The following is a 12,476-nucleotide window of genomic DNA, read 5'->3' as shown; positions in this document are numbered from 1 at the left end:
CACGTCTGTTATAATTCCCAGGTCATTGACGACGTCCACGGCGGGCCTGCAAATGCAGCGCGATTGCGAGCAGCGTTGTCCCGAGCTGGACGCCTGCATAAACGAGTCCCTCTGGTGCGACGGGATCTCCCACTGTCCCTCGGGTTACGACGAGGCCTTGACGCACTGCTCGGTGTTTCTCAAGCTGCCCCCGTTGCACCTCGGCCTCGGTCTTCTCGCCGTGGTGTCGATCCTCGGCGTGATCTTCTTCGTGATCTGGCGCATCTGCAGGCAACGGGCGAACCGCTCGATATCCCAGCACAGGCTGAAGAGCATCTCCTCGGAGACGGCGATCATCGACGGAAAGGAAGTGATCTGCTGACACAGCGACAGTTCTGTGCGATACGTCGAGGTGGACCGCGTGACTACCGTGTGACGATCACCGTCGTCGGTCATGCTAGCTGGTCGCCGTGGCCTCGTGCTCCGTCTGGTGTCCTCCTGAACGGGACACCGTCGCGGCGACCACCGCCTCCACGTAACGCGCAGAACTCCCATAACGAAAGAACACGCCGCCGCACGAGCGGTGAGCTCCGCTCTACTCGACGGTTCGCTGCTCGATGACTCCGGACACCCGTCGTCCCGGTTTCCTCTGCCGCGAAGAGATCGAACGATTTCAGGAACTACTTGGACCCTCTGCTTCGTCGGGGCTCCCCCTCGACGAAGCCTGGGACGTCGGATCGGGGAAGGGATTCGCGACCACCCACGCGGCTCGGGCTAGTTTTGGGAACATAGAAGCTGCTGTTCTATCGAATCTCGGACATTCTTTTCTCTGTAGATGCGCGAGAGGAGCGCGAGAGTAGCGCGAGAGTATCTTTGGAGCTTCGACGACGCGTAGACGACGCACCGATTCGTTTCTCTTTCGTTGAACGCTCGACCGTTCACCTTGTGAGGCCTCGAGTCGGAGGAACGTTCGTCGCTGACTGCTAAAAACGCCTGCGAATTACGTTTCGATCTGGTACATACGCGGTCAGACAACGTATTCGTATAACAACGTCGAAAGTATTCGGGCAATGGGAGCGCTGGATAAATTCCAGCGACGCAAAGTTAGATTGGTTCGTCAGAATTTAGTGTAACGTTTGAATTAGCCCGAGTTCGAAACAACTTTCGCGTTCCTCCGACTCGAGGCCCCGCGATCCACCTTCCAACGCCTCCGCCGCTATTTGCATTGCTTTGAGAAGTGAGGGGGGGGGGGGGGGGGGCGAGAGGGAGCGTGTTAACCGTGTTGCACGGTGTTAACCGGCATCGACTCGCTATTTGGCCATTAGCCAGGGACCCTGTAGGTATATTTTAGGTGGACTTCGAGCCACAGAGTTTGCCGAATAGCGCACCGGAGTTCTTAGACCGTGGCCAGCGTAGTTTCGCTGAGCAAACATTTTGCGCGACGCAGCCGTTGACCGGACGACTCTCCGCCTGGTAACGCGTTACCGGATGCGAGAGAGGGTATCGAGTTGCTTTAACGAGGACAATAAATAATAAAATCCTAGGTGATATCGTTTCGCTGGTAGCGTAGCTTAGCGCAGTCTTCGAGTCGCGGCCGACCAGGTCCCGATCGATCGTCGAAACGTTGAATCGTTCAGCGTCAAGGATCGCACGGGTGGTGGCGATAGTCGAATCGCCTCCAAAACCTGGAATCGTCGACGTTAGCGTATCGAGGAGCCTGAAATTCCGTCGAACCTCGTGCTAGATCGAAAGCTGGAGTGTCGAGGGATGGAGAGATCCGAGGCATCGAGCAGGGAACGAGCAAGACACTCGCACTGGCCGTTCGATCGTTCGTCGAGCTTCTCGACGGGCTGGCCAGGACACGATTTTAAGCACGAGCCGACTTCCCGTTGGCTCCATACTCTCCTTCAGTCTACCCTTTCTCCTTTTTTTTTTTTTTTTTTTTTTTTGGTAAGCCGCGCGAAATGATCCTCTGTACGACGTTGTTCGGGTGAACCGAGGCGTTTCGTCGAGGCGAGCGCCGATCGACTTCCGTGCCTCGAAGAAACCGTTATACGTGGAATAAGAATCGCGAAGGAAGTTGTCGATGTCGAAGAAGATCAACCGACCTTTGAACTCCTCCGAGTGGCCATCCTCTTGCCACGACGTTAGCTATCCCCGCCGCGCCATCGTTTCTTCGCGCAAATCCGCAGGCATACGTCCTTCGTCGCTCAAATAAAGAAGCATGCGGTCTCGCGGCCTCCAAGGGTCGATTGATTCTGTCGCGTCCCCGTGTAATTATACTAGAAGACCGGGTGTCGTCGATCGCGCTGATCTCGACGGAACAGCCAGGGTAACTTGAAACTAGAGATACTGACCAAACTGTTTCGAGTGATTACCGTTTAGGCGACGTAATTATAATTACTTACACTAGCGATAAGACTTCGGGAAGAACGAGTACGAAAGGTAGAACCTATGGTAGCCTGGAAATTATGTGATATATATAAATGCTGTTTTCCGCGGAGCTGTGCTCCGTTAAGTATTGTTACACCCGGCTAGGGTGTAGCCGACGAGAAACGACGACGGGAACTTGGACGAATCCAAGATCGACGCGGCACACCCGACGCCGTCACTTGTACACCTTGTTCATACTTGTATATAATTGATTATTTATCTATTTGTATCGGAAAACGATGTTTGAGCACGCGTCTCCGTTCGCGCGCGACCAGGGCTCCCCGAAATTCAGCGGTTCCTCCACTTCGCGTGTCGAAGATTCGTCTTAAACAGATTTCGGTTCAAAAAGCAACGATCGTTCGAGACACGCGAGATTAATTTTCACGATTCACCGATACACCCGAGTCTCTTCGAAGCGTCTCTCGACTTCGCATCTTCGAAACTCGGAACGATGACACGACACGTTCCGATGTTGGGAGCCTAGGTATCTCATTTGAACTCGACTTATTACGATATATACGACAGCTAGAGAAATTGTTCTTCGATCTAACGAATTTAGAATCTTTACAACGACGAGTGATCGAGTCGCGATCGATTCGAAGCCGTAGATCTGTCGACTCTCCGGTCGAATATCGTTTCTCCATTCGATTTTTGTCTATGCAAAAACGTCGCGAACGGGGACCTGTACAGAACCGCTTTACTACTAGCCGATAAGCATTAGGACTCGAAGAATAAGGGAACCGAAGCAGGATACGAAACGAACCGGAAAGAAGGTACAAAGTCGAAGCGAAGAGGAACGGGAAATAAACACAGCGCGCGATCGAAACGTCGCTGTCAGCTAGCCGGAAGCACCGCCATTTGTTTTTCTCGCTGTTTTCACCGTGCACGCAACAATAATTAAGAAAACAGACGGGGAGATCCGCGAAAACGAAAGCCACAGTCGAACACCGATAAAAGAAAAAAGAAATATAATAATTGTGTAACCGACCCTCCATTATTATACGTTCACGAAAGACAATCGTTATAATATATTCCGCGCGCGGAGCCGCATTTTTCACTTGATTAATCAACCGTATAATTTAAGTGGTGCCAAAGGGGCAGCAGTCGTTACCGAAAACACTCGCTGGACCACCGCGCAGTCCCCGTACGCGAAGAAAACGGTTACGATCGCTCTGGTTGAACTCTGATTAAGCTCGATCTCCCAGTTGAGATGTAACAAATGTTGTTTGTTGAAATTGAAACTAGAGTAAAGATAAGCAACCGAGCACCAGGAATTCTCTCGCGTACAGGACACTCTGTCGCCGGCCGTTCGTCGGTGTCTTCTAACGAACACTCGGGAGCACATATTTCGCGACGAGAAGGTGAATAGTTTCTCGTCGTGTTTCGATTACGTCCTTTGCGGGAATGCTCGCCTTGTTCGCGGCCGTTTACTGTTTCTTGTTTCGCGCGTACCGATTAATTCGCTCGATACGAATCGGTATGACTCGTTTTTGTACGAAAGATCCTCACTCGCACGCGCAACGAAAACACACACTTCCTTTTTCGACGATCGTTCGACAAAGTCTGTTGCGTTCCGTGGACCAACGCGCGCCGATTCGCCGATCGCCCGTCACGAACGCGACGTTTCAAAGTTCCCTCGGTTCGGCTGCGGCTCGCGCGATCACGCTCCGTGACCGCGACAAATCAAAATCACTCCTGTGGATGACACGCGACGATCCAGAGAATCGAAGACTGAATTTACTTTCGCGTCCCCCACCCCCTCGCCCGCCCGCCTCTCCTTTCAAGATCCACGTTGCTCTTGCTTCGAGGATAACACATCCTCAGGATTACCGTGCGACGATCGGACTACGGTCGCGCGTCCCTCCGATACCCGGGAACTCGAGTTCACTGCCATTTCATATTTTCCTTTGCGCACAGGAACACACGACACACACCGTACCGATTCGTTTGCGATCAAAGCGTACGCTACGCGCGCGTGCATCGGGTTCCAACGTTCGCTTGCAGAAAGGATCGTTTCGAGTAACCGTACAAAAAGTCGGATATCATCGACGAGCCGAGGTGAACGCTTTACCGAGCGTCCCGGCGTTCTCCTCGACTGCCAATGGCGATCATCCGCGAGACTCAATAATCAAAAATGTTCAAACGACTAATCGTAATGGTACCGAAGGCAACGTTAATCGTCTCGGAAAGTTCGTTTATCGATTTCTAAGTTAGTAGACCTCTCTGGCTGGAACTTTCCAACGACGAACCGAAGTTTCTACTTTCTCGAGTGTGACTTTCATCGATAAGCTATCGCGACGACGACGACCAGCTTCACGCGTAGGCGAGGCAGACTCTGCTTGTTACCGACAGTCATAGCGAAGGTCGCCTATTCTCGCTAGGAAGGCGGTGATTTTAATAACGAAACGCGGAGCCACGACGCGACGCGATGCAACAACGATGAAAAAAGTAAAGACCATCTTGCGCGTGACACAGCCCCTTTTGGATGCGTTCTTCTGCACGGTGACTGTAAAGCGATCCCTCGCAATGGCGTTACTTTGAGTCAGGTCCACGTTTCGGGGAAAGTCTCGTTGAAACTATAGCGTATGGCATTTGCGTTTGATTCGGGTCGTTTCTAAAATTCACACGGCGTTTATCGTTTCGTAACGCGACGAAGCACACGGTGTCAAAGGAAGCGATTCCGAGGTGACGATCGATTCCAGCCAAGGGCAACTTTTGTTCCGTTCTAGGTGTAAAACGTTCGGAACCAGCGTCCCATCGCAAGCGTGGACTTGTCTTTAACCGATACGCTGTCACAGCGATCCCGTTGCAATTTATTAGCGAGCCTTTATTGACATCGTGGACGACAAACGTGGCCCGTGTTTAGAGACACCCGCGCGCCGGGACCATCGGCCAGAGAATCGCACGGCCAATAAACGAACGATCGCAGCTCGTGTTTGCGTGATGGTAGCCGCATTAATTGATCGCGACGACCCCATCTCGCGTCCTCCGGCTCTGGTTCTTTATTTATTCGAACGGAGAGACGAACCATGCGGGCCACGGGGAATGCGATCCCAGCGAATCGCGAATTACGAGATCGATTTTTCTATTCGAGTCGAGTTCTATTCCGCTGAGTGACGAGCGCGATGGTCCTCGCGGGCTGGGTGGCGTGTAAATAAATAACGAAATCGACGATCGACTCGATTGTAAATAAACGATAAGATGTACACGTATGAATTTTAAACTAATTCTAGATCACGATCTAAGTTACCGAATAACTAACGTAGTGCGATTAGAACGTTACTAATTACGATGTAAACCATATCCATGAACAGACTGGGATTAATGGTCGAAATGTCGTCGATTCGCTGTCAGCCACTCCTCGCGGAACGTCGAAGCGAAAGATACGGTTCTCGAGGGAGCGATGTACCCTAGGAAAAATGTACGTTCCGACGATACCTTGGCGGTTTCGCGAGGAATTATGGCGAATCCATCGCCTCGAGCGAGACGCTGGCAAGAAGAGAGAAACGTACGTAATCGAGGAAGGATCTCGTCCTTTCCTCGGGCGTGTCGAATCGACGAAACTCGCGCTGTTCCGTTGTACATAAATTAGCGCGAATGTTGCCGACGCGATAATCGTGAACACCGACGAAACTGCACAAGACGATTAAGTTAATCATTCATCGACGAACCGTTACGTACAATGAAAAATAAAACGAACGAACAATGACGTGAAACGCGTAGAAGAGGAAGACGTAACGTAAGCAGGGAATTTTGAGCTCATCGACTGACTTGCGTATCATTTATCTCAGGCCTGTCCGCGAGAAACAGTTTCCTCGAGTCGTCGTCTCCTTGCTGCATTCGATGGGTTCGTCGCTTATTCGTTGATACTTTATACGTGTAGCATTCATTTAATCTGTAAAGAATACCTCTGGACGGCGTTGTCTGTCGTGGACGCACATGGGCCGTGGCTCTCTCTTGCATTCATCGGGACTTAAAACTCTGCCAGACACGTTTGTTTCAAATTTATACACTGTACACACTTTTTATGAATTTTTATATACATCGACAAAGTTTATAAACGCGTTGCGAATCTGTTATTAATTCGTTACAAATTCATAGAAATATTATCAATTTATCGTAGACGAAATTGTTGCGAATAGGTAAATATATTAAGAATTTATAAAGTTCGTAAACGTGTTATAAATCCATCAATTTTGCAATTATGCATAATCGCTACATATCGTTGTTATATCGTGCTGCGTACCGTTAGATTTGTTCGAAAATAATCGATCTACGTATACAGGCGCTGTTAGATAGGCAACCAGAGGTATTGCGAGTAAAACAGGGGAGGCGACTTTGGGATCGATCGAACAGGCCTGGTTTATCTAGTCGCACAGAACTTTTCTAGGTTCCGAACTCTTCCCGAAAACTGCCGAAAACGCTTATCGTTTGCTATTCTTCGGCACTCCGCAATAATCACCGTTCCGTGTTACCGTTTGAAACTACAGAGCGTTCAACAGTCGGTAAAGTAACGCGACCGTCGGTATGCAAAATTCCTCTTGATACAAGAAATTCCCGCCAGAGTGCGTTGCATCGACGTTTCCAAAATTTCTTTACCTAGCGCACCCTCGAATTGAAACGATCATCTTCGGTTTCATCTACTACTCGAATCGTCCCGATTGTTTGGCATTTATACAAATCAAGAATAACTATGCACGAAAGTCGCGAAAAAGAAGAAACACTCGATACCTCGAGACCCTGAAATTCTCTCGATTCCTGACACTAAGTGATTCTAATGAAATGATCGTGAACGAATGCACGCGAGAAAGAAGCATTTCGATGGAATCTGATTTTCGGTGAGCGTAAAGTCAGAAACAGGCCCGACAATAACACACGACGCGCACGTTGCGTGAACGCATACACACAGTGACACATGTATACACCACAGTACGTACACGAAATTTGGTTGTGAAATCTGCCCGCCAGGTCGACGACATTGATCAAACGTCAGAGCGTAGAAACTGTCGGAGAAACCAGTAGGCTTGTTGAATCATCGTTGATTCACATCTCGTTAGGGGAAATGAAACCCATCGAGACGTCATTAGCGTAACGATAAGACGCTCCCTGTGACGCAAACGAATCCAGGAACCGGAAAAAACTTATCTTAAAAGGAAACAACTTAAAAATAATGAGATCCGAAACTAGAACGGTCTCGCGTTTTCCATGAAACGATCGCGGATAATTTAATTGCGAGCATTCTCGGAAACTGTATAATTACGTTAACCGAATCGATTAATTAACGCTAACGAGATCGTGTCGCGCGACCTGGTGGACACCTTCGTGGAATGATCGGTGAGAAAACTAGGGGATCGATCACCGCCAGACGTAAACATTTGAAACAAAACCTCCGAAGACATGCTCACACGACATGCATATAGTTACTAATTATACCATTATTGATTACCGATCCGAATATCGAGTATGCGACATTTTTAATAAATTATTTTGAAGATTGCTTGATCATTTGTCTGTGCTACCCCTCGATCAGTTTTCCCTTCCTATCGTTTCATAAAGTAGCGAACATTAAACTGATTAAACTTTCATCGGTACGAGAACAGGAGGGACGCGCAGCGATTGATCTGCGAAGCTTCAAAATACGTATCGCAAGGTGAGTTTAATTGCAATTCGTTGTGTCTATTGTGCAATCTCAAGGTTACAGACAGCGAGAATGCATGTTGCACTAATCGACAGTGCAAACAAAAAAGTATACTTTCGAATCGGGAGATATCTCTGACTAAAGCTGACTTATAAAATGCGTCACGTGTTGTCTCCCATAGTAGACAATCACAGAATAAAAGAAATCCCTTTTGTCTCTGACCAAATTTGTCACAGATCGAATCGCTGTTAAAAATTCCAAAACGCTACGTAGAGTAAAAATATTTTACAACAGAATGCTAAATGTTCTCGATGTAACGATGTAAAGGAATCGTCTCACGTCGAAGTAACGTTAGTTTAGTTATTGTTTTCCGTCATATTGCCAGCAGATTTCACTTTTTCCGCAAGACGTTTGTTGTCGATTGAAACTTGTAACAGTTGTAACGTCACTCGATTTTTCTCATGCTCGATGTCGTGACGTCAGAACACCGGTAAACGATTGTTTTTTTTTTTATTCTCCCACTACAGCTTCCGCTGAAACGACGCTTCTCTTAAATTCGCGTAACAATCTGTTACATCTCTTTCGAGCGTAGCTACGTCCATACGTCCACGTCACGAGTGTACAGTTATTGGATCTGCATAGTCTGATATAGTTGAATTCCGTGAAACATTAGGTAAGCTCTAAATCTCATCTGCAACGTAAACGATGCGTGTATAAAGCTCCGTCTAGCTTCGACTTTATTTCCCAGTGTTTCATAACAAGTGCGCAAGACGTACAAACAACTTTATTGTCCGCGGTGGGCGTCTCCAATCTACCACTTCCTCTTTTTATCTATCGTGAATAGCTACGGTCGAGTAATTACTTTTTATCTACGATCAGAGTTGAACAAAAATGTAATTAAATAAACAGTCCCGCGAGTGACAAACACCACGTTCAGTGAGCTACGGTCACGACTGCAGAGTAATTGCAGTAATTGCATTGTAGTCGTATCGTGGCAAACGTACTCAGATCATATTTTATTTAACCAAAATTCACGTTTTCTTGAATTTCAGATTCCTAGTGTTCAGCGGCTTAGTTCCACAAAACATCCAAAATGAGTTACGGCTATCAAGTGAGTATGCTTTGACTGTTTCTTAGTTGTTGCAATATTTTTTTGGTTTTGCACACTTTTATAAAGGGGATGTTTAATAATTTTCTAGTCAAACATTGACGGTACGATATGTGACTGGAGAATTATTAAAAATCTTTTGTCAGAGACAGGTGAAATTCTTGTCTCTGTCTTTTATATATTTGCATAGCAGTAGCAGTTGAAAGATCCGCAACTAAAATACTTAAGCAGCTGTAGAAGGCACATAGAAATGTGTATGTGTTATTTTAATTCACGCATTAATATCAAAGGGACCACCAGTGATTCAGTTTCCGGGACATGTACCACCGCCAACATCGTTCGGAGCTCCGCCTGGTACACCCTCTGCACCTAGTGCTGCCTCTGCCCCCTGTGCTCCGCCATATGCTCAAAGTGGCAATGTGGGGTTTTCACATGGTCCTCCTGTGTCCTTTGGGATGCCGCAACCTTATTCTCCTTATCCTTCCACTCCTTATCCAACGCAACCTAACCATCCTGTACCTGGACAATGCCCATCACTAGCACCAAGTGGTCATGTGCAACAAACACCTTATCCCATGCCATATCCCCCCCAGCAAGCACAACAACCATATCCCCCCCAGCAAGCACAACAACCATATCCTCCCCAGCAAACACAACAACCATATCCTTCTCAACAAACACAGCAATCGTACCCTCCACAACAAACACAGGAACCATACCCTACCCAACCTTCTACATACCAACAACAACAAAACCATGAAATATATCCGAATCTTCAAAGAGCACCAGACGCACGAGAATACTTTGGACAACCTTCTCCATACTCTTCCACTCCCAAAACTTACTCGAATAATGCAAGCACGTACCAAGGCGGAAGCTATCCTGGGGGGCAGGGCGCAGGATCGTATTCTCCGTACGGAGGTATATCCTCTTCGCCACAGCACTCTCGCCCTGCCCCAGCCCCCCGGAGAGATCAGTTTGCGCCTAAGGTGAGATCCAGGGAATATGTGCGGAAAGCTGCACTATTATAAGACTAACCGGTTTGAAATTATTTCCTCCGACAAGAGTAACGCAAGTTCCATAAGATTGTTTGTTAATTTGTGTTGCAGTTGTCTCCTACGGTTGTGCCCTACGGCGATTTCGATCCTAGGGCAGACGCGGAAGCTTTGAGGAAGGCAATGAAAGGGTTCGGTACAGACGAGAAGACTATCATAAACGTACTTGCCAATCGCAGTAATATGCAGCGCCAAGAAATAGCTGTCCAGTTCAAAACGCTGTATGGAAAGGTGGGATTAAAAAACTTTAATTAAATATAGAAACAGGCAACTAATGAAAGTCTTTCTTAAACAGGATCTTATAAAGGATTTGAAGTCCGAGTTATCTGGCAATTTCGAGAATCTAATTCTCGCCATGATGATGCCATTACCCCAATATTATGCCAAAGAACTTCACAATGCGATGTCTGGTGTTGGTACCGACGAATGCGTCCTCATCGAAGTACTGTGCACTATGTCTAATCACGAGATTCGTGTAATTAAACAAGCTTACGAAGCAAGTAAGTTCTGCAAGTTCCAATGCTTTCCCAAACATTTAACGTTTGCAAGTCCTTCAAGTTTCAAATGTTTCCAGTGTACGGAAAAACGTTGGAGGATGACCTAATGAGCGATACGTCTGGTAATTTCAAGCGTTTGATGGTGTCCCTGTGTTGTGCCAACAGAGATGAGTCATTCGACGTAAATCCCTCTGCCGCGATAGAAGATGCCAAAGAACTTCTCAGAGCTGGTAACAAATTTACCAATACAGATCGACCCTGATGCGAGTTCTTTAATAAGTTTATCGTTTCATCTCTCCTTATTTTGTAGGTGAACTCCGTTTCGGAACCGATGAATCAACATTCAATGCGATTCTTGTCCAAAGAAATGTTCCACAGCTGAGAGCGGTATTTCAAGAGTACGAAAATATAACTGGTCACACTATCGAAAATGCTATCGAGAATGAGTTCTCGGGTGACGTTAAAAAGGGTCTCCTTGCAATTGGTATACAAATTAATCTTTAACGTACATGAATATTTATCTCTGCGCGTAATATGCAACACGTCTAATTGATTACTTGATTTTTACTACAGTGAAATGCGTGAAAAACAGAGCCGCTTTCTTCGCTGAACAGTTGTACAAGAGTATGAAGGGCATTGGTACGGACGACGATCGTTTGATCAGATTAGTTGTCACGCGTAGCGAGGTGGACATGGGAGAAATAAAGGAAATGTTCAGGCATCAATACAACGAATCTTTAGAAGACTTTATTTCCGTAAGTATACATAAAGAATACATACAGTGGATTTTAGTTACTTAGGGATGTACAGTGGAATTTATTGTATTTAGGAGAAATAATAATTTTGTTTAACATTAATTGTTTCAGGGAGATTGTTCTGGTCATTATAAGAAATGTTTACTAGCTCTCATTTCTTAAAGAAACGTACAATCAGGATGAACCATAAACTTTGCCTTGCCGCATTTAAAAGAAAATTTTCAAGTTTGATCGTGTGTACTTCTACATCAAGGTACCTCTATGCGTGTACCTTATAACTGACTTATTCGTTGATGCGTAAATCTCATTACTGTAACACTTCTGTGAGCGTAATGTTCCTATATACAAATATTTATATACTGTTTGCATGGATCTGAAGCTTTATACACGTTTCACGTGCAGTTGTTAATTGTTCTGCTTAGTCTCGAACGTTTATATACATATTACAAAAGTATTCTATAAAATCTGTAAGCCTAATGTAAAAATTGAAAATCGACGAGTTTGCAGCAACTACACGAAAAATATTCGCCAAACAATACTATTGTTACACGATACTATTTTCTATTACTATACATGTATTATCTGTTACTTACATTTTTCTATATGTATAATATTCTATAGATCTGAATATGAATTCTATTTTAATAATGGTTATTTTATGTATACTTGTGGTGGAAATAAATATTATTATCTTTAAACAATGTTGTTGTTTCGTGTTTCATTGAAATTAAATAATTATAAACATTTTTCGAGAGTTGCGGGGTTAGGGCGACTATTTCCCGACGCACGTCCGTAACGGGATAATGTTTTGGGCGGCTATTTCCCGACATTCGACCGCAACGGTATTCGAAGAAAAGTGGCGCCCCCTGGTGGCATGTCGCCGAAGCTCCGATTTTGTAATAGGATCACAGGATAGCCTAGGAGGTCGCAGCTGGTATCCGTTGGTGCGAGAGAGAAAGCGATATGTGCGAGAAGGAAAGCATTATGTGCGAGAGAGAAAGGTATTTGTGC

General features: G+C 46.2%; 2 protein-coding genes across 6 annotated transcripts in view; both read left to right on the top strand.

Annotated features, from left to right (window-relative positions):
- Positions 1–3,631, top strand: part of LOC128886804 (uncharacterized) — a 133,048-nt gene extending 129,417 nt beyond the window's left edge. For both annotated transcript variants that reach the window (XM_054141968.1, XM_054141969.1), the window contains one exon: positions 22–3,631. In XM_054141968.1, the coding sequence (XP_053997943.1) occupies positions 22–361 (340 nt within the window). In that variant the 3' untranslated portion in view covers positions 362–3,631. The remainder of the gene's footprint in view (positions 1–21) is intronic.
- Positions 3,632–8,505: 4,874 nt separating this feature from the next.
- LOC128886809 (annexin B11-like) lies at positions 8,506–12,166 on the top strand. 4 transcript variants are annotated; one of them, XM_054141973.1, is made up of 9 exons: positions 8,506–8,723; positions 9,103–9,161; positions 9,449–10,147; positions 10,268–10,444; positions 10,509–10,713; positions 10,788–10,940; positions 11,021–11,194; positions 11,284–11,465; positions 11,577–12,166. In XM_054141973.1, the coding sequence occupies exons 2-9, from the start codon at positions 9,144–9,146 to the stop codon at positions 11,625–11,627; spliced, it is 1,659 nt and encodes a 552-aa protein (XP_053997948.1). In that variant the 5' UTR covers positions 8,506–8,723; positions 9,103–9,143; the 3' UTR covers positions 11,628–12,166. The 4 variants fall into 4 exon arrangements, with proteins under 4 accessions (XP_053997948.1, XP_053997950.1, XP_053997949.1 ...); XM_054141974.1 differs by lacking the exon at positions 8,506–8,723 and adding an exon at positions 8,783–8,943; XM_054141975.1 differs by lacking the exon at positions 9,449–10,147 and having other exon boundaries at positions 8,541–8,723.
- Positions 12,167–12,476: the final 310 nt, after the last annotated feature.

The sequence above is a fragment of the Hylaeus anthracinus genome, unplaced genomic scaffold (genome assembly GCF_026225885.1).
Source record: "Hylaeus anthracinus isolate JK02 unplaced genomic scaffold, UHH_iyHylAnth1.0_haploid 11985, whole genome shotgun sequence".
Taxonomy (NCBI): Eukaryota; Metazoa; Arthropoda; class Insecta; order Hymenoptera; family Colletidae; genus Hylaeus; species Hylaeus anthracinus.
Note: the sequence above shows the minus strand (reverse complement) of the source record. Positions and strands in the feature narration are given on the sequence as shown.

Coding starts and splice junctions, on each gene's coding strand:
- LOC128886809 (XM_054141973.1), top strand. Junction 10,148..10,267: donor GAGATCAGTTTGCGCCTAAG/GTGAGATCCAGG, acceptor TTTGTGTTGCAG/TTGTCTCCTACGGTTGTGCC. Junction 10,714..10,787: donor TAAACAAGCTTACGAAGCAA/GTAAGTTCTGCA, acceptor AAATGTTTCCAG/TGTACGGAAAAACGTTGGAG.